The 25,275-nt window shown below is 41.5% G+C and overlaps 1 protein-coding gene across 1 annotated transcript in view; it reads left to right on the top strand.

Moving 5' to 3' along the window:
- Positions 1–25,275, top strand: part of LOC140240990 (uncharacterized) — a 41,970-nt gene that overhangs the window by 7,047 nt on the left and 9,648 nt on the right. The window contains exons 2-3 of the mRNA XM_072320766.1: positions 6,518–6,943; positions 18,848–19,591. Of these exons, the coding sequence (XP_072176867.1) occupies positions 6,518–6,943; positions 18,848–19,591 (1,170 nt within the window). The remainder of the gene's footprint in view (positions 1–6,517; positions 6,944–18,847; positions 19,592–25,275) is intronic.

The following is a 25,275-nucleotide window of genomic DNA, read 5'->3' as shown; positions in this document are numbered from 1 at the left end:
CGCGGCAAAGAGCTTGGTTGGTGTTTGATACACGCGAGAGATATCGCACGTCCCCCCCCCCCCCCCCCCCCACCCTCCCTTAGTTTAGCCAGCCCAGAGCTGTGATGGGCGGATCTGGCGGGCGTACGTGCTGGGCATTCAATCGCACGCCAAAATGTGTCCACACTTCGACAGCGGGTACACATATATCTATTGATTCATGCAAATGATCCCAAATCGGTGCCGTTAACTTTGATTTCTCAACTGGTTTTGTTGACAAAGGGTACGGTCTAGGGGCCGATCGCTGTGGGTTTTGTGAACAACAGGTGATAACCCTGGTTTCTTTCCCCCTCGTTTGTGCAGCTATGACTTCGACGCGATAATGTTTCGACGAGTCCACCCTTACACATCCTCGTTGATAAATTTTGATTTATGAGCTGAGTCAATAACAAAAGAGTCCAAAGCGTCTTAAGATTAGAAGAAGACTCGAGCTGCTCATTTCAGAGCTCGTTTATTTGCTCGATTTACGGCAGAACAAAACGAAAAAAAGACACATGCATTCGGCCCTTCTAACAATTAATAATAATGACACATCTCATTGTGGTGGGTGCGTGTATACACGAGTGCAGGTGACGATAGGGCGGAGATTCTGGCAGAGATTAGCGAGTTAGTGCAGGCGGTGTCAGAGAGGCCGAGTTTGCTCAGTGTCCCGGTGCGTGCGTGCTTTTTGACTCGGGTCAATCTTTCGAAAACTAAATTAATTATTTTTTTTCCAAGCACCTACGAAACACTAATAACGTGACATTGCCGATCGAGGCTACACAGTCCAACCTCTCTCATCCTGTTTCATTGTGGGCCCATGTTTTTCATGTTGCTTATTTCTGTCTGTTTAAGAATTAAGTCTCTGCATTTGTAACCTCAATTATCCCCTCGATTTAAGTCTGGCCATTTTTTTTTAAGCTAAACTGCATGGCAGCGAGCTAATAATCTGATCTGCTTCTTCGATTTCAATCTCGATCTCTCAATTTCCTTCCATAAATGATAGCATTGGTAGTGTAGACAAGTCATAATGTGCAAAGTTCAGATTTCCCTGTGATATTTCTTTGTTTAATCATTTATTTTACATCGCTGAAGATTAAATGCATGTGAATCAGTGCACTTGTGTATTGAAAGCTTCGTCATCCCTGCAGCTTTACCATCGTGTCCCTATTCCATTACCTTTTAATGCACACGTGAAGTACATTAAATACTGTGCAGTTTTCCTCTGCATGGATATTACATGGTACTTTGTATTATTAGGATATATCACAATACTGCAGTGATTTTGGCTGCTTTGTTTGCATGTGCCAGCCAGGGAGGTGTTTAAACATACAGTCTGCCGAAATATAAAACGGGGCGTACCTATTATTTATCAAACTTTGCCACCCCACCAACCCCCCCCCCCCTTCGTGCTATTCATTCCAGGTCAAAGAATGTACACATGGATAACTTTGAACCCTCTCTGTATAGTCATTCAGAAATGCATCTTTTTTTCCCCTCGAGGCGTGAATGAAAGGAATAGTCACATCAGCATAGTTTTGAATTGTGATTCCCTAATTTCGTGTCTGCTGCAGCTTTCAAAACGGGCACGTGTTTGAGGTCTGACAACAAAATATGAATGGCGGGAAATACAGCTATTGACAAAGCCTCGTATCGCATGCCTATAGTCTGGCGAGGTCGACGGCGTGTGCCGCCTCAAACAATCCTATCCACTCCCACCCCCCCCCCTCTCTCTCTCTCTCTCTCCTTTCTCTCCCCTTCTTTCTTTATCTAGGCCTACGAAGGTAGTTCATAATGAGCTGGATTGCCATCTTCTGGTATTTAGGCACGTGTATCTAATTTTCACGTTCTTCTTTTCTCCTACCACGTACATTCCCATATACACTTATAATTGCTATCATAATTTACGTTTTCAGTTTGTCTCCATAGCGGATTCGATAAAATGCTAAAATGATAATGCAATATAGATTTCCTATTACACGAATGATGGTGTCAGCAGTTTGGTTACTTACCTTTTTTCGCGGGGGGGGGGGGGCTGAAAGAAAAAACAAATCCTGGAGAACATTTCTGCATCTCAGTGCCTTAAAAATCCTGTGCAAATTAGTCGCAGGAAAGGGAAATTATGCGAAAAGAGATTTTAAACACGCAACATAGTGTAGAAAAAGAAATGCTGTACTTGTAGCAAGAAAGAGCGCAATAATAGGGAATCGGTGCATGTGTGCGTGCGGACTTCAGTATACGCGTATGAACGTCGCGAAAAGAAAAAAAAAGATGCTCTCAACATGACTTTGTATTGTAACAGACAATGAAGCAGACGATTCTACACAGACGGATATTTTGTTCGCTGATTTTGTCAGCGCTTCCAATCCGATTAGTTGTATACTATGGTAGTTTACGAGAGGTAAGACCCAAATCGCGGAGTACTTTACTGAATGTGTGGTAAAGGAAACCACATCATCCGGAAGAGAAGATGAATAGAAAATGGTCGAATGAAAGTTAAAAGACCCGGGAATTAAGATGCCATAGTGATGAAAACAGAAGGTAAATTTGTCTTGAGCCAGGTAAAGATTGTCGTTTCCTTGTTTTCTGACCTCTAAAGAGGTAAAAGTATTTTTACGGGTTGGTTCACCAGAAAGAGAATGACAAGATCAGTTTACTGTTTTCAAGTCAAATCTCATCTCAGCTGACTCAGAGACAAAACACGCGACTTTTGCATTGTACAGATGCCCATCTCGGAAAAAAAAAACAAACAGCACAAACAACCTCTTCGAGGGTGTCGAAAATGTATGGAGATCTTGCTTAAACAAAACAGATATAATGTCACAAAATGTAGACAGCATTAAAACAAAATACCAATCGAATCTTTATAAGTAGAATTAGTTGAGGTATTCAGTTTGAAACAGAGAGAGAGAAAGAAAGAATAGAAAGATAAAGGAAGACGAATTCTCGATTAGGTTGGTGGCATGTATGCGGCGTACGATAGAGGGCGGTTTTTCCTCTCCTTTCAACGTGCAAGTTCATCGCGTCCTCAGAGCCATAAATATCGAGTGCGTGTGCGAGTCATTATACTTAGCGTTGTTTGCTATGATATCAAAGGCCGTGACATGATACATGGCCCGCGGTAAACACACGCGACCCGATGAGACGATGCGATTCGCCAAGTGGCGTCGTCCACGACAGTCACGAGTTCTGATGGCGGAGTGTCTGGTGAACGTGGGGTTCAAGGGGCAGAGAAGAAAAGGGGAGGCTCTGAGTCTAGGGCTTATAGACGCAGAAGGTCCTAACTACATTCATGCGGCTTAAAGAGACTATAAAAGGCGACAAAGTCGAAGTGACATGGGCGAGTGTAAACTGGGACATCTCAAGTTTTCGCTCGCTTACTGCGATAATACTATTATCTTGTATTAATGCAAGAGCAAAGTCTAATATTTGGTTGCTTTCTGCATGCAATTATTCTTGTAGCAGTGCCGATGCAATTGCATCATTTTTTTTTTCTCGCGTAGTAACATATCCTGATGAGAACATGAATCACAACCGTAAACTTGGTCGCGTTCACAGTCGACGTGGCTACATACATAATGCGAAACTAACGCAAGGAATGAAGCAGGTAATGTAGTATTCAAGGAAGGGCACGGAGCTAAAACTTTGTCGATCACATCTTTGAGATATATGAGCTAATTGAAATCTAATCACAAGAACAAATTATTTCTTCGACACCGCCAAGTTCCCGCCAACATTCTCACCTTACTCTACCCCCCCCCCCCCCTCCCCTCCTCCTCCTCCTCCTCCTCCTCCTCTGAGTCGCAACAAACTCCTCCTTGATTCATGCCGAGCCCTCGACTGCATCCGCCCCGCCGAGAATTCTCCCACGCATGACCGGGGAGCGGGTCCGGGGCACAAGCCCGTTGCAATCTGCTAGGAGTGGTTAACGCAATCAGCCCTCTAATACCGGATGACAGTATTTGGACCCAACATCCATCAAATCGGGTATTAATTATTCCCGCCTCCTCCCCTCATCTCCCCTGTCTTTACCGCAATGTGAGCGCGCCATGTGATTTGTTTGACTCCGAGTCCATCCGAGTGTGTTATTCAGGAGCCTGTTCCCTCCTGAATCTACTCAACCCCCTCCTCCTTTCTTTCCTCATCCTCTCTTTCTTGCTTTCAGATTCGAATTTTCCACCTGCCAGAGGGTGAAAAATCACCCCCTTCAAATAAATGATCTCACTGTCATGTTTTCTAAACCCCTTGCTCCGTGTTTGATCAAGATGCGTGCGGGGAGTGGTAAAAAGCAGCGGGCTCGCGCCTCGTTAAATCGAGCAGGCTATACGCCTTGATTTTCTGCGAGATTCCCTCGGACGGATAGCAGACGGTCGCGGGCTAATTTCACGGTTAACGTAACGGTCGAGACCAAAGCTATTGGTGTGACAAAATGACGCAAAGAGACCGTTGAGGAGTCAGTAAACTCTGCACTGGAAAAGAGTCTGACAAATGGATGAAGTTGTAGACCAAAAGATAGTACTAGATTTTTCTCTTTGCTGGTTTGATAGACAAAATAAACTATAAGTTCCGAACAGTTGTGTAGAAAAGTTGCAGTATCAAAATAAATCATGCGTGTTTCCCACCTTCCCGAATTCCCTACGAAATAATCTCTCCCCATAATTGTTTTGTTCTCTTTTGTTTATGTGATATTTTCGATGTCCTGTCCACTCCTATTACCGTCTTCAATGTACTGTACATAGTGATGAATACCTACAACTTGGATGAGCTGCCCCCCCCCCTCTCCATCTCTCTCACACACAAACACGCACACACACACACACACACACACACACACTCAAACACACCCACATCTCCGCAAACACACGCACGCACATGCACATGCACATACATACACTATACATCGTCATCACTGCTAAACCAAACTCGGCTAAATGTGTCACAAGATGCCAACTTCTTTCATCTTCTCATCCTGTACTCTCCATCCCCCTCCCCCTTCAATCACAAAGTTAACTTTTTTGCCAAAGTTAGCCACGCAAGATCAACACTGGAAGGTGGAGTCCTTTCTACTAAAGGCGAAAGAAACGTGCATACCTATAAAGAGTTGTTCTTCCTTCTTGTTCTTGTGGTTTTTCTCTCTTCTTTGCGAGCACGCAGAAAGGTGGTTAAGGAAAGACGTATCACCACTGAGCCAGAAGCTGCTCTATTGCCCTCTAGTAATTCTCGCCCCACAATTTATGTCGCACGGCCGGGAGTGAAATTGTAAATGACCTCATTATCTTGGCGATCCATTCTTATCTGTTCATATTATGATGGAATATCGCCATTAAGGGGTTTTGATCTAGATTAATTAGTTTAATCAATAATCTAAATTCTCCAGCGCACCGCGCAGATCACTCGTCCAGTCCCACACGTGTCAAAATAACGTTGGCTGTCCTTTTTCACGTTGGCTCGCTTTCCCCCCGAAGCATACTAGAATACTTACATGTAACGTTTGGAAAGGCAGGCGTATTCTGACGGGGATTTGAGATTGAAAATCTTCCTCAAATGCTCAATCATTTCCCGAACACTTGAGACCACTTGAACGGATTCCAGATCTGGGACATGATTTCCCACCAATGCAAAGGAATTCTGAGAGATAAAGGAATAACAAGAATAGAAATGCACCGGTACTGGCCGGAAGAAATGAATTCATAATCGGCCACACTTGTCAATCTCGCGACTACTGTAAATGCGCAACGTATACAAAAGCGTAAAGAAAAGAAAACAAAGCACAATAACAAAAAAAAAAGGAAAAACACATCACACGCAAAGTGGAAACCACGGACGAAAAGTTAAATTTCTTTTGCCGTTAAATTTCTTTTGCCGATAAGTGAACCAATCTAAACTAGGAAGCTAATTCCGGTGAAACTTTCAGAGTTTGTTGGGTCTCTCCCCCCCCCCCCCCCCCCTAAGCAGCACTTATGGACATTTTTCTACCGACTAAGAAATCAAATGAATTTGGCCATCACAACACGGATAAATGTCAGTGGATACATTGTCCAATGCTGAATTTCTTATCCACTTTTATGAATTGCCATCCTTGATTTTCACTTTATTTTTTTTAACACATGACGGCATCTTTCGCTGTGTTGTGATAAACATGACTATTGAAGTCAAAGACAGGATTACAGATTAGCTGACGAAGAAATTGGTCAAACTCAGGACACACCCTTCTGAGATATTCGAGATCCCAAAGAAACCAAGTGATTGAATAGACTCTGCAAATATATATAGGAGGAAGAGCATGCAAACAAGTTTGCCATTTTCTACTTCTATATTTAGATTACTGCCACTCTTACTTGTAAGTCCATCACTAAGAAGTACTTCGCAAGTTTAAAGAAAAAAAAATGGGTGAGATGTGCAAAATCATACGGATCAACTGACCACTGTGGTCACTCCTGATCGCTTACATCTGGACGATTATTTACACCTGTGACCTTATCATTCTTATTCTTTGCAGATGCTCTTGACTTGACGCCGACGAGCGAAACCGAGATCGCCCATTGTCGTTATCTGATCGGACTGCCACGTCCTTTCCCGATCACCGACTCGTCCATGGCCGCCGTGCCGACCAAGCAGCACAGCCCGACGCTGAGCATCGAGCAACGGCTAGCCGACCTCACTCATCCAATCAAACGCCCCTCCGGCCTGCCCGTGGCGGCCACCACGGCCGGCAGCCCTTTGCCCGGACGTCCGGCGTCGGCGGACGTCCCGATCTCGTCCATGCCGCTCACACTGACCGTCCCGAAGGTCCACGCTCACGGCAGTCCTCGACTACGGCCCGAAATAACACCTTTCCCAGTTACCGATGTCGGCGCGACTCGTCACAGTTATCGGTTCCAGGGCGAGATATCGAGCTACGACATACCGTCACCTCCCTCGAACGGTAAGAACAGAGTAATCGTCACAGTCTGTCTAGAGGTCCTAAAGCATGATTTTGATACAAATTTACTAATGATGATACAAATTTACTAATGATGATCCTTGATGATGACTGACAGTAGACTAAAATACTTGCTCTGTCTTCTGTGTCATGAAATATGACGTCATCTTTTCAGTATGCAACTGTTTTTTTTTGTTTTTTTTTTTACCATAACTATCAAACTCACTTGAAGAAGGTTGTATATGTTTGTTGATCAGTAACTATCTTTACCAGCTGTTCACACCTACTCCCACCTCTCTCTCTCTCTCTGAGTGTTTTGTTTGTTTCCATTGTAAAGTCAGATTTCTCTTTCTGTTGACAAGTGCATTGCGGACACATGTCAATTTTCCTTTTCACCCTCACCCTGTTGACTCTTTGTAATGACTTTCGAGACATTATATTTTAGCAGCACAATACAATCAGACTAACGTCATTACAACTAAATTCTCCCGGGTCTGATCCCGCGATGGGGGCTGATTATTCCCCCCTCTTGTCAATCATCAATATTATATTAGACGCATTAGAGAGAGAAAGGGGGAGGGGAAACATTTGCCGCAGTGAGCATGCGCCTTACGCAACTCTGACGTCATTTCCAGGTCAAGAGAAGGGAAAAAAGTACAGGAGGCAATCCAGAACAAAGGGTAAACAAAACATGTACACAGCAAAAGATGGGGTCACTTCGGGGTCATTTCACAGGAACGTAATGAGTTTGTTCAAAATGAATTTATTGTGATGACAGCTCTGATGATAATGGTGTATAGTACGTCCTTAAAAAATGATGATCTAAGAAATTTGGGATGAGCAGAGGTGGGGTGATATGGCTTTGTGATATTCAACATTTTGTGGAAAATGAATTGAAATCTTGACGCGCTGAAACGAGTTTTCGGCACAAAAGAAGAATGCACAACAAAACACACCTTTCATATAATCCCTTCATATTCAAAGCTAATCAATTTAATGCTTGAAATATAATCAAATTTCTCAATTAGAATGTATAGGTCTTGCAGTGAAATATCAATTATTTTGGCAGATAAGCCAACAGATGTTATCAACAGTGGTAGGATTTTTTTAGGTCTATATCCTTTATGCCTCATCGGTAATTGTTTCCAACCAAAAGACAATGGAAACATACCCCTCCGACTTCCCTCCCCACTCCCTATATACTTACCCCCATTTTCACAATCTCCTGGCCATTTCTTTCCCCTTTACCCCTCCTGCAACTTCTTATCATAAACAGTTAAATTCATACACTGCTTTAGACAGACACAATCACGCATTCTTCACAGCGCGCGTTTCACGCGTCGGTTCAAGCATCCAACCTCCTCCCGCATAACCGGATGGGACGTTTGTCACAGCGCAACGATTACCAAAGCGAGGCAGCGAAGAGACTTTTCTTGACTTGCAAGCCCGCGACGGTCACCCATTCCGCCAGGGCTCGGGTGCCTGCAGTGGTGGGGACGGGTGAGGGATGACATGTTGATATTCAAGAACAGCATCGGATGAATTATCATTCATTCATTCATCCACTCCAAGTCATTATCACACAGATTAGGTTTTTGTTGAAGTGAGTATTATCTGTGGTTTGCTGCTACAAGGGCAAAGGAGAACAGAGAAATGTAGGGGAAATGCAAAGGAAGGGCAGATTTTCATCCTTGAGTGTCAATGTTGTTTAGTTCAAATCGACTGCAATCGTGGGGTGACTCTCGTGTATATAGTCTTATCGTCAATCTGTTTTCTTTTTCATGACTTTGTCAGTAGTATTGAAATCGGTTTATGATGACAATGTCCCCTCCATGATAAATACATCATGTATAAAACAAATAATGAACCTAATTTACCTTTTTCTCCCCGCTTTCCAGATGAAATTTCACTGTTCTTACGTCACAGTATGAGCTATGTTCATAACACTACTGATCGTGTGTTAGCTTGGAAGCTATACAATTCCGCATCACTTATCGTTTGTACTCAAGCGGCGATATTTCTTCTTCATCGTGCCATCATTAAAGGGGATGGCTAGTAACTGATCAGTGGGAATCAGTGGGAATACTGGGGGATGATTGTTCCAATTCTTGTGGGATTCATTTAAGAGTACATTATAATTATTGTTGTGTGAAAATTGTTTGCTTCAGAATGGTCTCATATTCAAGTAATGTGCAATTTAATCGCCCCGTCACTGTACAGGCATGATAACCGGAAATATTAAACTGCACATTACTTGAATATGAGACCATTCTGAGTCAAATAATTTTCACACAACAATAGATACATAATGTACTCTTAAATGAATCCCACAAGGATTGGAATAATCAATCCCCAGCATTCCCACTAATTCCCACTGATCAGTTACTAGCCATCCCCTTTAAATCCCGTATAAGAATGCATCCATGCACTCTCCCGCGCCTCTAGCTACATGGCTGTTGTTGTTAATTAGATACTTTAGGTGATGTAGAAGTTATCTACCATAGGCTTTTGACAAAAGAGCAATGTGATAATGGATTTTGTCCGACAGGTATTAGACCATGTTATTGTGATTTAGCAGTGATCTTCCTTTCGATGCCTTACTTAACATTCTCTCTGAAGCATGACTTGAAAAGTACGATCCTTTCACATCTTATGAAGTAGCGAGATATACCAGTGTAAATTCCAAGGTTAATGTTCCAACGCAGCAGTGGTGATCGGAGGGACTGAGATTGCGATCAATACCTGGTCCTTTAAATGAAAGTGTTGCCTGCCATTCTCGATGGGGAGAAAGAAGACAATGGGAGGAGATACGGGGGCAAAAACAAAAACAAAATCAAAAACATCGTGAACTGGCCACCGCGCAATTACCTTGACAGCCCGGCCGTTCCGGCCCGCTGCTCGCGCATGGTGTGGCGGGGTTCTAGATTGACTTATCCCCACTACCTGTCAAAGAATATCTTTCTCCTTTTTTTCCCCACCATGTCTCATCTCCCTTTTCTCTCCTTTTCTCTCCCTCCCTACATTTCTCCCTCTCTCCCTCCATCTCTTCATCTCTCTCATTCACACATACACACACAATATCACAGTACATATATTTCCCATTTCTCTCTCTCTCTCCTCCCCTCTCTCTCAGTATATCTCACCATTTCACCAACTTTCCCTGTCATATCTCCAACTCCACCCTTCCAAATTCGCTTGCTTTTATTTTTCAAGCGAATATGTTCTTATTTCTGATAGTGGCGCCATGTCGACTTGTCTGAGAAGTTTGCACTCTCCCCTCCCTATCTTTTTTCTCCCTTTTCTGTACCCTATCATACCAGAATCACACACACACGCACACAGCACAAACATATATGTATATATATATATATATATATATATATATATATGAAGAGTTTGTTTGCAAAAACCGATAAGTCCATATTTGAAGATTTTGAAGTACGGTCTCTGTCACAAAGTACAAAATAATACATTTTAAATGATATATTGGTCACTACATATAAAGGTATATTTTTGAAGTTATGGTCAAAAGAAGCAAAAAATTTCTTATTATTCTCTACATTTTTCTTGACCTTTAATCGCAAATGTCTCCATTTGACAAATATGGACTTATTGGTTTTTGCAAACAAACTCTTCATATATATGATATAATATAAATATATATATATATATATATATATATATATATATATATATATATATATATACACGTCCTTCTTCTCAGTCTTTTGGCAAAAGTTGACGTTCTTCCGAAGACTCCTCGTGGCGCCTACTCAAGTCTCTCTGACATCAGCTGTCCGCCGTTCGTTTTCTGTTTCGTCTCTTAATAATTCTCTTTCTCTCCCACTTCATTTTCAAGTTGTAGCAGCTTTCATGTTTTCCCCTCTTTATTTCAGTCTTTCTCAAATTTCTCACATCCTGGCATTCAGTCGCCATACCTATCAGTAGTTATCACAATTCGTTGTTTTTTTTCGAAATCTCTGGACGACATGCAGAGGATATATCTCCATCTGTGTGCGCGAGAACATTATTCCCTTTTTTTCTTCACAATTATTATGTCCTTCTAGTTCTCAGAATGCTCAAGTATGCGTTTTGCCATTCATTGTACATTATATTTCTTTATGTCACTTAGTGTTTCTCTCTCTCCTTATAGGTCTGATTATATAACTTTCTCTCTTTCTATTATATATACTTCCCATTCTGTTTGTTTATATATTTGTTTTTTGTCCATCAATTTCTCTTTTTTGCTCACCTCTTTATGATTCTCTCTTTCTGTCTATCTCTCGCTATATATCTATCTTTTTGTCCGTCTAACATCTTCATTGCACTCTACCTCTCTCTGTCACTCTCTATCTCTCTATTTTGCTCTGTTCCTATATGTCTCTTTCTTCAGCCCATCATCTCCTTCTCTCACTCGCTATCTCTCTCTCTCCCCGGTGTGAGAGATCAATGAGACATGATATTAATTGATTCGTTAGTTCGGGTCTTCATCTTCCTGATTTCCATCTCCCCACGGCCCGTGTACAATCTCGAGATGCAGGGAGCGGGAAACGCATCTATTATTCATGAGTGTGTGATATATATCACTGCAGACATTTTCTCCTCGCTCCTTAGCGATATATTCTCCCTCGACAAGGGCACAGAAAAAGGGGAGAAAATGAGGGAGGTAAAGGGGTGAAGGGAGGGGGCTATACTCTCAAGGAAACTATACAAAAAGGGGAAACAATAGAGAAATGACGGAATCATTTCATTGAAAGAGATTCTTAAAATGTTAAACTTTAGCAATCATCATCCATTTCCCCTTGTTATTGTCTTTAGATGGCTATGATAATAGTGCAACTCAGAACAACGTGCCCCGAGTTTTTTTTTTTTTCGCACTGCTTAGAGTTTGGGCGATTGGAAGACGCTGTAGCAACGGCCGCGACAGACGGCTGTAGTCAGGCACGCATTAATATTAATCGCAAACACTCTGCTATTTCTTCATTTCGATCATGCCCCATGATTCATATTCGCTGCCCCTCGGCAATTCTATCAAACAGAGAAAGTTACATCCTAATTAAGTGAATCAGTGTATAAATTGCAAGCGCGCGCTCGGGGAATTTTCGGCAATCACCGTGGCGGATCGTTGGCATTCGGGACACGTCGTACGTACGAGAAGAGGAAGGTGTAACGCAATCACTCTCATAAATCCAAGCCCCTGCGAGGGGGTACAGCTTACTACTCAACAGTCACATGTTTACCATAGCAGAGTGTTTCAGTCTTGTACATGCACTCACAAAAAGGACAAATACGGTGTCTAGCAAGGGAGCTCTCTAGACCATATTAATTATGCACCCAGTAATTAGAGCTTATTTATTTCTTGTAATTAAATTGTATCGCTGTAAGGACAAGACTATTAATGGTAATAATGCATCGAGTTTTAATAGATAGTGAATAAAAAACGCATCATAAAGACGTGAACGTGTACAGACATACCATGCAAAATACAATTCTATCCCTGATGAAGTCTATTCCAATAACATAACTTTTTAAACATGCTGCGAAATTGCAGTGGTGATTGTGATATGCATCAAGTTACGAGTACTATTTTTCTTGCTGTACACCTAACCCGCACAGACGACAATACACAAGGTTAAGGACAAGCTGCCTCTCTATTCAAATCAGCATCTGTGATAATGCGTTGTCGACCTTTCAACCTCTTGCCGCTCTGTGCAGTGCATGGAGGTTTAATTTTATAGCCACAGATGTTGAATAGGACAATGTAGAAAGCGCATCGTCTTGTTTTTCACACTCAACAGCTACATTACGATTACATTAATTGATCGACTCCCTGGTGAGGATTACGTAGCCCATCGCGGGTGACTTGGAATCTTCGTGCACGTGGGAAAGCGTGCACGCGTGTGCTCTGCATGCCTGTGCAGTTTTACAACGAATGCGGTATACCTTCTGACGGTAGCTGATGCCTGCAAAACACACAAACGTACATACACACAAACATCATTCACACAGACAATAAACTAGACGCACGAGTGGCGTACTTTATTCTTTCGCCTTAAAGTTTGCCGTAAAGTTTGTGATGAAGCTTATTTTTAACAGAGACGTGACATTACTATGCATTGAAAATAAGCCCTTCATATTTTATTACACACATACACACAAGCAAACACAAAGAGTTCAGTCGAAACTTTAATACACCACCAGGAGTTCACCCTCACTGCACTCGTATACGAAAGTGGAAATGAAACTAGGACAAGCAAAGAAATATGGTGGAATGATAGAATTTTAGTTGGGCGGGAGATTGGAGCTATCAGAACCAAAGTGCCCCCAACAGTTGTATAATGCATGGCAAAAACAAGATTTATAGGCTCGTAAAAGCACGCAGTATTCGCCGAAACCCCCTCAAAATCATACCCCGCGATTACGGCCGAGCCAATCTGGTCTACCCGTGTCACGTTCCCGCCTCCAATCATGGCGGTGTCCCTCCGTTCCTCATCATTTATACATCCCACTCTGAAATAAGAGAGAGAGAGAGCTAAAAAGAGAAGGAGATAGAGAAAAGCAGAGTGGAAAAATCAGACAGCCATCTCCCGTCTTTTATAATATATGTATCAGCTTTTTTTTTTTTTTTTTTTGGCATTCTCTTTCCCCAGGATTTACTGACTAACAGAATAAATTAGACATTTTCCAAAGAAAGTAAGAAAACAAAAACGACCTCACCGACTGACAATAGAACCGAATTCGTTTTGCTACTGACGAATCCACCTGTGATGATACGCGTATAGGCATGCGTTATTGTGACAGCTTGAGTACAATATGGCGTTACTGATAGTGTCTTAATTCTTGCATGCGTGTAACGGTTCCGAATAAACGCTGTGATTGCATGGCGACGTTCCACCATCGTAATGCTTATCAAAATGAAACATTTTAAGAATTACATTGCATTAAAAAAAAAAAAAAAAACCTGACCAAAAATGATAATCTATCAAAGCCTTGCCTCCGAAGCTGCAGTTACTTTTTTTTTGGTCTCCGAATAAACTCGCTGTAAATCTATGGTACTGTCTCCACCTCCTTCATAAAGACGTTTCCAGTTTTATCATTTTGAGGAAAGGTCTGAACAACATATATCTACAGTAAACAGTATGCCAGCTTATGAAATTAATCTAATGTTAGAGTTGCAAAGGGTACACGCGAACTGTAAGTTTTTGAAGAGTTTAAGAACTCTTTCCACATCACCCAAGAAGACAGAAGCGAATGCCGCAGTCAACTGAGCTATTCAGGGGGGTCGGAATTGGTCATCGTCGAAAGTTGAAAAAAAAGAAAGAAAAAGAAATGGCAATCGTATTCTACTCGTCAGGCCTAAAATGTCGACTGTCACCACGGTGCAAGTAATTGTACACACGTCTCCATTAGGAGCTATTGTGCGACTAATGCCGCCATGATTCAACTCGGCCCCCAAACAAAGCGTTGGCTGCCGCACGACTGTAAAAGACAACACACAGCACTGCATGGAAGAACGAGGGAAGCACAATCTTGCTTAAATCGCAGTCAGTCATCACCATCACCATCCATTTCCATGATACGACATTTTAGGAGGACTTTCCTATTCCCACTGCGGATGCGACTCAAAACGACTTCAGTAGACAACACTTCAAACGTTAAATAAAAAGGACCAATATTCACCGCCTCATAACCACAACCTTATTGTTTGCGAAATACACTGGTTTAAAAGAAGTGAGACACAAATCATTACCTCATAACAACTGAAGAACAAAAATATCACCTAGGATACTACTTTCATGTTTATTGCTTGATAGATCTTGTTAGTTACACGTGGTAATACCCAACAGTTACATACATAGCAAGAATATGATCGCGGGCGCGTTTTGATACAATATCGGGCGACGTTTGCATTCCTCGCCTTTGTGTGGTAAAGTGAAATGTTATATTCCATTGTAATTGAACAGGTGACGGCAATTTGGTCGTTTCATTTTTTTTTTTTCCGCCAGCACAAGAGGATACAATGTTTGCAGCAATCAGTGCCAAGATTGTGGTAAATATTGGAGCTGCAAATCGAGAGCAAAGCACGATTTTACACGAACTTAAATGCCGGGGAAAATTGATTTTCCAGCGGAATGTATTTAAGCACTGCTCGATCTCAACTACCCCTCCAACCAACCCCTCCATCCCCCCCCCCCCATCCCTTCTCTTTGTTTCTGTCCCTTTCCCCCCATCTGACATTTATTGGTACACCGATTCATTTGTCGACTAAAGAGCTGGGTAAATATAGACATTATAATCCCTGCCAATGTAACTAAAAACCAATCTGTATGAGAAAAGCTACAGGTGCACGATTTTTCTTTCTCTCTACACTTATCTATCTATCTTTCTTTCTCTCTCCGTTTTGTTTACAGATTTAGCGAAAAAACAGAGAGACTAGGGAAAAAGATTTGTTTTATTAAGGGAAAAAAAATATGGCAAAGCTGCTGAAGTACGTCTATAAGTGAGCTTATCATCACCATCCGAGTGTATCGCAATGCCTGCCGCGTGCCGCGGGTTAATAATTCGCCAATCTCCACGATGGCAAGTCGCGATCAGCGTCTGATTTCCAAAAGCAATAGCCTTTATTTCCTCTTCTTTCCTTTGTCGGAAGGGAGATCTGACAAAAGGTGTAGACAGCGCTGAAACAAAGCTTCCCTCGTGGTACGGAAGTGAGTGGCCAAAACTGTGCCTCAAACGCTGAGATGAACACATTGATTATGTCTAGGATGCAACATTATAATTGTTACAAATTCCAGCTCACGACTTGCCATTACCATGATTACGTATCATTCGTCGTCCGAAGTTACATGTCACTCATACATGATTATCAGCACTTGCTCGCCTGCAATATCCATGCGCGAGTGGACATGCGAACGTGTGTATATGCACGGGTCTGTAACATTATAAAAACATGAAAACCTTCGAAACGTTCACATGGCCTGATAATGGCCGGAGAATCGGTCAACACACACAATACACACATCACACAGAGGCCTATTTTAAGATGTAAATATCGATACGATTCTTCAATGACGCCAGCACATCCAATGGAAGATATTTGGCGCTTGTGTGTGTGTGTGTTTTTTTTTTTCCATGTAAGCCTACTTTGGAAAAAGTGTATTCTGCCAAATTGCACCCTTATTCTTTTGTTTGATTAGAACAATGTGGTTTTGTCTTCGAGGAAACACTTTGTGTGGTTGACAAATAAATCAGATATTCTGTGGTGATTTTGTATAAAATGTAGATTAATGTAACCATACACAAGATCCCGAACAAGGAAGATTGTCTGTAAGTCTTTAAGTGACTGGGACAATATGTCTATTACAGTAGTAGCCATTTTGCCGCGAATTTTCATGCATTTACATGTATGTCGTCATCGTGAATGCTCTCATGAGAAGCAAACAGGCAAATCAAAACATGGTATCACTGCCTTCTTACTCACAAAATAAATCCTTCCATCCTGTCCTTTATTTGACTCATCTTTGCTCATATGTGAACGCTTTGCTTTGTAAGAGCACCAAAGAAGTACAGAGTCATATCAGTCCTATAGCTTTGTGATCTTCCGTGAGTAAACGTATGTTAGTTAATGAGCCTCGCGTGCAAGAAAACAATATGATGCTATGCATAGGCATATCATGTGCGGTTCTAACATTTTATCACTACTTGCACTTCGGGGCATTAATTCCCGTTCTTTGTCAAATAGTGAGTACATATTTGGTAAATGTCTCCCCAACAAACGTTTATTACATCCTGTCTTTTAAAGACAATGGCAGTTGGTAAAGGACCTCGAAAATATCGAACAGAAGCCTCTGGTTTTTTTTGTTTTTGTTTTGTTTTTGTTTTTGTTTTTTTACATCGCAGTCTTTGACCTACAGGTACCTCCCTGCATTGATATAGAACATTAAGGAACACCTCCGCATGTCTGGCCTACAGTTAGTTTATGCACGAAGATAAGCCCCACACTGTCATATCTGTGTAGGGTCTTAAACCATAACTATTCTATGGTCTTGACATACTAGGGTGTGGTGATTCGTATCAACTTTGCTTGGTCTTCACTATTGAGTGAATTTCTGGATATTTTCATGTTCATCCATGCAGATCTATAAGCTTTATCGATTTCTATGGGTGTGCTTAATATTAATCACCAATAATACCCTTGTTGGCCCTACCTTAGAATGTTTGTTTGAGAATGCGTGCAAAAATAAAACAACGAAGAAAAAAATCTCGCTCCTCGCTTGATATTAATCAGTCGTCATCACGATCACCCGACGATGTATGTTCATTATTGTGCATCATATCATTATTCCGTAATCTTTTTTTTTCCCTTACCGTCCCTCCCTAGCTCTTTGCAAGTTTGTAGAACAAACATTATGCATGTATAATGATAGGAGAATGAATAATAGTAGTCTTAGAGAACATCCGTCACGCTAAAAACCAGTGTTAAATCTCAGCCATGCCACATTGAAATCTTGTCCATAAGTTAGTGTGTGAAATTTGTGCATATTTGGAGCATTATCACAGAAGGGGGTAAACAACATCAGAGCTTGAAGCAAGTCAGAGTTGCTCTTTGTAAATAGGGGATGAAAAGAAATGATTTGACTTTATCTTCAAGTAAACAGAAAAATAAAATGACAAGTTTAATTTTAAACAATATCCATGCACGAACACCGGGTTATCTCATACCCAACTCTCTCTCTCTCTCTCTATCTCTCCCATCATTGTTACACTTTGGGCGTTTCCCTGCATATTTCTTTCCATGACTATATGTCACTGGCATATATGGTAAAAGTAATTATTCGTTGCAATTTTCCGCTAGATGTAACTCGAAAACATTTCTTATCTCTATCTAAATTATCTTAATAATCTCTCCCTCCTTCTCTCTCTCTCTCTCTCTCTCTCTCTCTCCCTCATTCTTCTCCTGTGTTGATTTCCCTTTAATCTAAGTTACAGCCCCCCTCCAAGCACCGTAAGAGGTTGCAACAAAGTCATTTTTCTTTCTTTATATAAAAATTCTTTAAACATTACTGAACGATGAAAAGACGAACATTCAATATCAGATATGAAAACGAACTTAAGTAATCAGATCTGCGAGTAAAGCTCAGCAAAGCTTTTCAGTCCGCATATTAACAGGCTATTAGTTTCGCAAAGCCGATTACATCCTTCGGTTTCAATCGAAATTTTCCGTCAAAGTTTTCTTCAATCATTTCATTCGCCATCTTGACTATCTCTAGGGATCGGATAATGACCATTTTTTGCTTTACAGTGGTAGAGAAAATGTGAAGAAAAATCAAATATGACGCTGCTGCATGCATCTCTTGTGAATTTCTTCAGCATCATCATCATCGTCATCATCATTAGAATTAAGTAGAAAAAGTGGCGAAGAACCGAGAACATTCCCCTTCATTTAATGACCGTGTTTGCCCACGATCGTGTCAACAACCTTGCAGCATTAAAGTACCATGATGAATATAAGTTGAAACGATTGAAGTTCCGTAACTATGAAACTTAGTTGAATTATTATTGTCACATAGGGGGTTTTCTGTCAATATTGTCTTGTGTATGTTTAATCAAAATAATGCCAGGTTTAAAGTTAAAGTTATTCTGTAATCTGTGTAATTTATAAAAATTACAACACTGATTTTAGCAGTATTTTATCGCCTGTGACCTTATGGCCTTGAACAGAACTCACCTAACACCAGCTTCCATGGTTACGGGGATTTCGACCAAAAGTACATTATCAGGATTCGCAATCCATATATTAGTAATTCATGTATCTGTGTTTACACTCTTTTAGATATCTGACCCCCATTTCAGCCAAACGCTATTCACTATTTTTTTTTTTCGCTCGGTTTTTCTATTTCATCCTAGGTCTCTTGAACCGCGAAATGACGGAGCTTTTGAAGGATGGTCGCCTGAGTTACACAGACGTCTACCGAGCTCGTTTCGCGCAGCTTGAGAAGGACATGGTGGCCCTCGCCCCCGAGGACCTCCGGTGGTACAACGCCAAGGTTGGGCTAGCCATCCCGAACTTTGCACCTTTTCGCTCTCCCTATTCGCTCATGCACGAAAAGGCGATAGCGAGAAGCAAGCTCCGCGACCACCGCCTCCACCACGGCAGCGCCGGCGCCGGGACAGGCGTCGGCGTCGGAGGCAGCGGAGGCATACCGCTTTCACCGACGGGAGTCCGCATGCCCGATCGCCTGCAGCGATTCTCGCCGGAAGTCGACGAAGTGAGCGACGCCAAGCTGCTCGATTCGCCGCCGAACCACCAGCCGCACGGCACCTATAACTGCCTCGACTGCGGCAAGGTGTTCAGCACGCCGCACGGTCTCGAGGTCCACGTCAGGCGATCGCACAGCGGCAAGCGTCCCTTCGCCTGCGATATCTGCCACAAGACGTTCGGCCACGCCGTCAGCCTCAGTCAACATCGAGCCGTACACTCGCAAGAGAGGTCGTTCGAGTGCAAGCAGTGTGGGAAGTCTTTCAAGCGGTCATCCACGCTGTCGACACACATGCTGATCCACTCGGACACGAGGCCGTACCCGTGCCAGTACTGCGGCAAAAGATTCCACCAGAAGTCAGACATGAAGAAGCACACATACATACACACAGGTAAGGAAAATGGAATGAATAAAACATCAATGAATGAATGAAAGAATGAAAGAATGAATGAATTAATGGATGGATGGATGGATGAATGGATGGTTGGATGAATGAATGAATGAATGAATGAATGTAATAACGGACGGATGGCGATGGATGGATGGATGAATCAATAGCTGCAATATCTGCTTTCCATTTGTCAATTTGAACTTTCCACATTGTCTAAAATTGCAATCACCCTTGCTAGTCCACACTCTGTAATGATACTGTCATACTTAAGTCGTAGTCGTAGCAAAACTATGCGCCCTTATTTATTCCTGATGGTGATGTATATTACGACGGATTACAGTATGGACATTAATCCTTCAACTTAATCAGTAACATCTTGGACATCAGTCATAGTTTATTGCAATGTTTTCATTCATCATGTCCATAACACAATTGTCAGATTCGCAGAAACGTTGACTCAAATAGTGTGAGGCGATAAACACAATCGCACCGACGTGTTTACGCGCAATTGGAACCGTCTCATAAGTAACGGCCTTGTAAGATATAATATGCATGTAGGTTTATGATACGACGTGGTGTTATCAGTAGGCCTTATGAAAATCCTGTCAAAATACGGCATGTGTTGCAGTTTTCAACGCTGCTGACAGTGTTATAATAGTGAGGGGGACTTGGGCACAAGTCATCACTAACATTAGATTGGCAATAATGCGAGAGAAGTGAAAAATGAAATGGTGAGAGAAAACTATTGTCGCCATACTGGATTCTACCACATGTTGAGAGGGAAAAGAAAAAGTGTCGTCGCCAAAACAATTTCTTGGGGCTTATTTCGACGAGCTTTTTATCCCGCGCCAGGCAATGACTGCGCTAAATCTGTTTCGATCGCTAAAAATCAATCTTTCATGAAGCAAACACAATTTATAACCCGGTAGTCTGATCGATCGTGGCTTCAAAACGTTATCGATCGATTCAAGAGGTCATAAAAGTTAAGAAAAAAATAAGACGGGAGAAAAAGGAGCTAAGCAGATTTGTAAATAAGCGAAATCTTAATCTGTTACTTGGACCGCGAGTAGAAAAAAAATCTCCTTGTTGACAAGAGAGTTGTATCGATTCCTTCTGCGATTTCACCAAACGGAGATCGATAAATTCCTTGGCGCCAAAAAAAGGTGATAAACTTTCCCTCACCCCGGCGCTATCTTTCTGTTTTCGTCCCGTTTTGCTGTTTTCGACGTACATATGACTTCATTTTCTCATATCCAACATTTACATTATTGTATGGCCTATATTTGTTCTTTTTTTCAGTCTGAAAGCAGTTTGTCGGGCGTCATTTAAGCATTTGCATCTAAACCTTTTATCATTATGCAACTCGTAACAGCAACCTTCTACACAACTTCCTTAATTTCTCCTCTCGTTTTGTTTGTTTGTTTGTTTTCATTTTTCAGTAAACACGTAAAGCTAGAATTGCGTACAACGTCTTTTAGTACAACGTTCATTCCGGCGCTCGGCAACACTCTGACCTCACGTCATATTTGTCTGCTTTCGTAATCGTGGACTAAACAAGTTTTGCACGATATCGATCTGTCAGGCTGTTTTCTTTCTCACATGGAAGAAACATGTACGGAGAGGGGGAAAGAGAATGCTAGTTTGTGTTTATGTGTGTATGTCCGTGTGTATGTATGTAAGTCTGTATGTGTGCGTGTTTCTTTGCATGTTTGGAGTATATGCTGTGGAGATCTCTCTCATCAACGACAAACCCTCTAAAATCCTTTTTCCGATATTATAAATCTCTCGTCTTCACAATGGTGCTTTTTGTCTCGGATCGATGTAAGCCCCTCGCCTCTCTCTAAACCCCTTTCACTCAGTACTACTTGTGGCGTAACAGGCCGATCAGTGAATACGGTTTATCGCGGCCAAATCTCATAGTAACTGACAGAAATCGATCAGGCTTTCCCCTATTGACAGTAAAGGGGGAAAAAGAAAAAAATGCAGCTTTTCGCAGGTCCCCTAAATTCAATACTCTGACAGTCACCTGTGGGGGGCGCAGCGGCAAAACTCGCTCTTAAAACAATCTTAAAAGAGCTTACGAATTATTGATCGTATGTTATTGTCGCAATTCGTCGCGCCCCTTTCTGTAGATCCCGGCCTTTGCTGATGTGAGAAAGTGTAAGAATAATAATCCAACAAAACATTAACCTCTAACCTTTTGTCCCCCCCCCCCCCCCGTCCTTCTTGGATGGGTCGGTAAAAGGGTAAATCTCACAGTAATCAGGGATGAGTCGTGGGTAACGTGCAGCCGGTTCAAAACACGACAGATGCGTTATTCCCAGATTACAAAGGAACTTGTTGTCCCAACTTCGGACTTGAGACCTCATAACACGGGTCTAATCAGTACTTTGTCACCCTGGCCGTGCTGGTGCATTTGATCGGATTTTGTAGTCCGATTTAAGGATAATGACTACAACTAGAGAATTTAGATTGCAATAATAGCACCAGCAAAGCCGAAAGCATAAAAGAAGAGGAAAGGTTTTCTCAACCCGGGCTTTCAGAAGACTCAAAGTTAAAAACGTCGCGAAAATGCAAGCATAGAAATGTGTGGATCACTCAGATTAAACCTCTCGAAAGCTTCCACATCAAGTATAGAGATCCGTTTTCCCTTTTTTAAAAAAATGGTGGCGGCAAAACATCAAGGGAGCTCTGTAATTGAAAGTGAGAAACGATCATGGAAAAACCAAAGACTAATTCAAGCACCATGAGTTGACTAACATACCCAAATGTCGCTTGGTCGTTGTGGAGTTTACCCGCTAAAGAATTCTGACGTCCTCTATAACTACAAAACACTAGTTGTTCTATTCTTATTGCTAGTAATTCAGATTGCCATCCTCTATTAAAATCAAATACAACTTATGCTTTTGTCCAAGTTAGGGGACTGCACAACATAAGTACAATAGCCATTTGGGTTTACTTTTTTTTTTTTCAACAAAGAAAGAGAATAACATAGGCATTAAAGCAGTGCAAGCTATAGTTTAACAAATGTTCAAGCTGAGAAAAAAATTCAAAAGAGTACGTTTTGCATGAATACGTTATTGATATGACATTATTGGGTCACCATATAGCATCAACACTTTGTGCTATTCGAGCCATGCGTCAAATTGTGTCTGAAAACAGTTTAAACAAGCATTCAAACGCACAAAATTAACAAACTGAAATCATATTGTCAGGACAGTAATTGACAGAACATTTAAAGTCTTTTTTTTTTGTTACTCTTTGTTGCCTTTTTACAGCTTGAGTTTTCTAGGAACCTCTGTCATAGGTCACTTTCATGGCTAAAGACAATCTGTCCCCTCCGACAAAACAACGAGCAAGCTGGCCATGTTATAGGAATTCAGCTTATAACGGGTAAGGAAATCGACAGCCGTGTAAACAACGGCATGGTCAAAACGTGCGATCGCTGTTAACTCTGTCACCCTCAATCTTGAAATAGGATCATACCAGTAAAATTTATCAAATCACTTTTTTTGAGAGACACCAAATCGTGATAGCAAAGAAAAAAGAACGTGGCAAGGTATCTTCAAGGAAATATATTCTCAAGACTGTGTGATAAAAGGGGGGTAGGGGAAGAAAAGGGAAAAGAAAAAAGGGCGCGCAATAAAATGTCGAAAATTATCTTGGCAGACGACCGAGGCCATACAGATCTTCGCGTGACTGGAAAGACAATTATATCAACAGTTATGTACTAGAAATAATGTATCTTTCTGCTGCTTAGCAATCTTTACCCATTCATTTTCATCTGGTCTCCTTCCACTTTCGAAGCTAAGTGCTCAGCACACAATATCACGTAAGCGAATAAGGCAGGAAACAAAATCAAGCAGGCTGTCTTTGCGATTTTTTTTTTCACAACATCGAATAACCCCCACCCCCTACAAAACACACACTTTCAACGTGATAGAATAAAAACAACTGCGACAAGCAAAAGCATTTGTAGAACGCATGAAAGAGCCAATCGAGCCAGAATCTGGCGTGTCTTGGAAGATGACAACCCTTACGTCTCCCGAGAGATGTAAATACCCCGGTTACAAATCAGATTAGCGTATTATGATTGCGCGCGCTATTATTTTGAAAGAAAAGGGTAAACTTGTACGGGGAGAGTTCCATCAGAGCCCGAAATGGCTGCTGCTATTCAAGCGTCAACCCCACTCTTTTTTCCCCCCACAGAACCATTGCAGCAGCGTTAGGTAGAATGCTGCGGATACATTTTTCTTCTTCTGATTCACCTTCTAAAGGTTAGTCTTCGGCGATTGCAACCGTTATCCTTCCGCCTGTAACTCGGCCTTCCGTTTGATTTGGCGCTCAAAGAACGATGACATTGTCCGTCTCAAAGATTACATAGCACAGGGATGCGCGCTGCATAAGCTCCAAATCATTTAAGCTCTCCAACCCCGTGTTTTTTTTTTTTCCTGCTGTTGTTGTTCAGAATTTCTTCTCACAGAAAAGTGCTTTCAATAAAACGATAACGTTTCGCAAATCCCTTAAGAGGATTGACGTTTGGGGATGAAATTACGCTGAAATGAATTTGAGCAAGGGTTACGTCCAAAATGTCAAAAGAGCACAGAATTATTTATCGAAATTTGAACATGTTTTCTAAATGATGTGATAACATACAAACACGGCTGAGAAGTGTGCAGTTAAATTTCTGATCTAAAAACATCTATTACATATACGATGCCCAACCAATCTGTTGAAAAGTGCATCCCTTCTGAAATGACCGACACCGGTTTACCGCTTAGGTATTTCGGCTGATTTGCTCAATTTCGAAAGTATGATTTATTAGAATTCCTCCATAGACTCTGCTCAGTCGCTAACCCGACATCATAATTATGTGAATCTGAATAAATTAAACTATACTGCATGAATACGTAACGAATCTTCCGCACGCTTTTCTCGGAACGAGCGAGTTCATAGACCGAGAAAAAGAAAAAAAAAATAAAAGATTACAATTGTCCGGACAAAACAAGCTATTATACGAGTAATCAGAATTTATGAATAATTGATAGTGATCTGTCATAAGAGTAGGGCACAGGACAATTAGAGTATTGTCGCTTGGGAAGCTATAATACGCGAAGATGCGGACAACCCTGCGTCAACCAATATTGTAAATTGATTTCATTGTTCGGCCAAATATTGTTAAGCGTTAAGTGCTGGGATAGTCGCGCGCACATAAACTCTCGCGAGTCACCAGATAACATTGTTCAAAATGCAAGCAATTCAACACATTTCATAATTGTGAAGTCAATTCGTTGCCGAATTGGATTTTCCCCCTCTTCTTCTTCTCCGCCTCAGTAAATGGGAAACCTGGTGTAATATCTTATTGTAATTCATCACCAAGTCCCATTTGTATACCGGAGTAGCATAAATTTGATTTGCAACTGGCATAGAATGAATGAATGGGGAAAAAAATGCATGGCAGGATTTTGATGATGATGAAAGTATATGTAACTATCCTAAAAATCAATATCGTTGTTCAGATCTTATTGGACGACCAATCACATTGAGATTTTGTCAATAACAATCCCTTTCCCCCATCCCTGCCGTGTGAAACTGTCAATAACACGCTTGTGCTTACATTGTCACGATGTCATGTCAGAAAAAAGAAAGAAAATGTAACACAAACAAAAAACGAAACGAAACGA

This window comes from Diadema setosum, chromosome 17 (assembly GCF_964275005.1).
Source record: "Diadema setosum chromosome 17, eeDiaSeto1, whole genome shotgun sequence".
Taxonomy (NCBI): Eukaryota; Metazoa; Echinodermata; class Echinoidea; order Diadematoida; family Diadematidae; genus Diadema; species Diadema setosum.
This window is presented reverse-complemented; position numbering and strand designations above follow the sequence as displayed.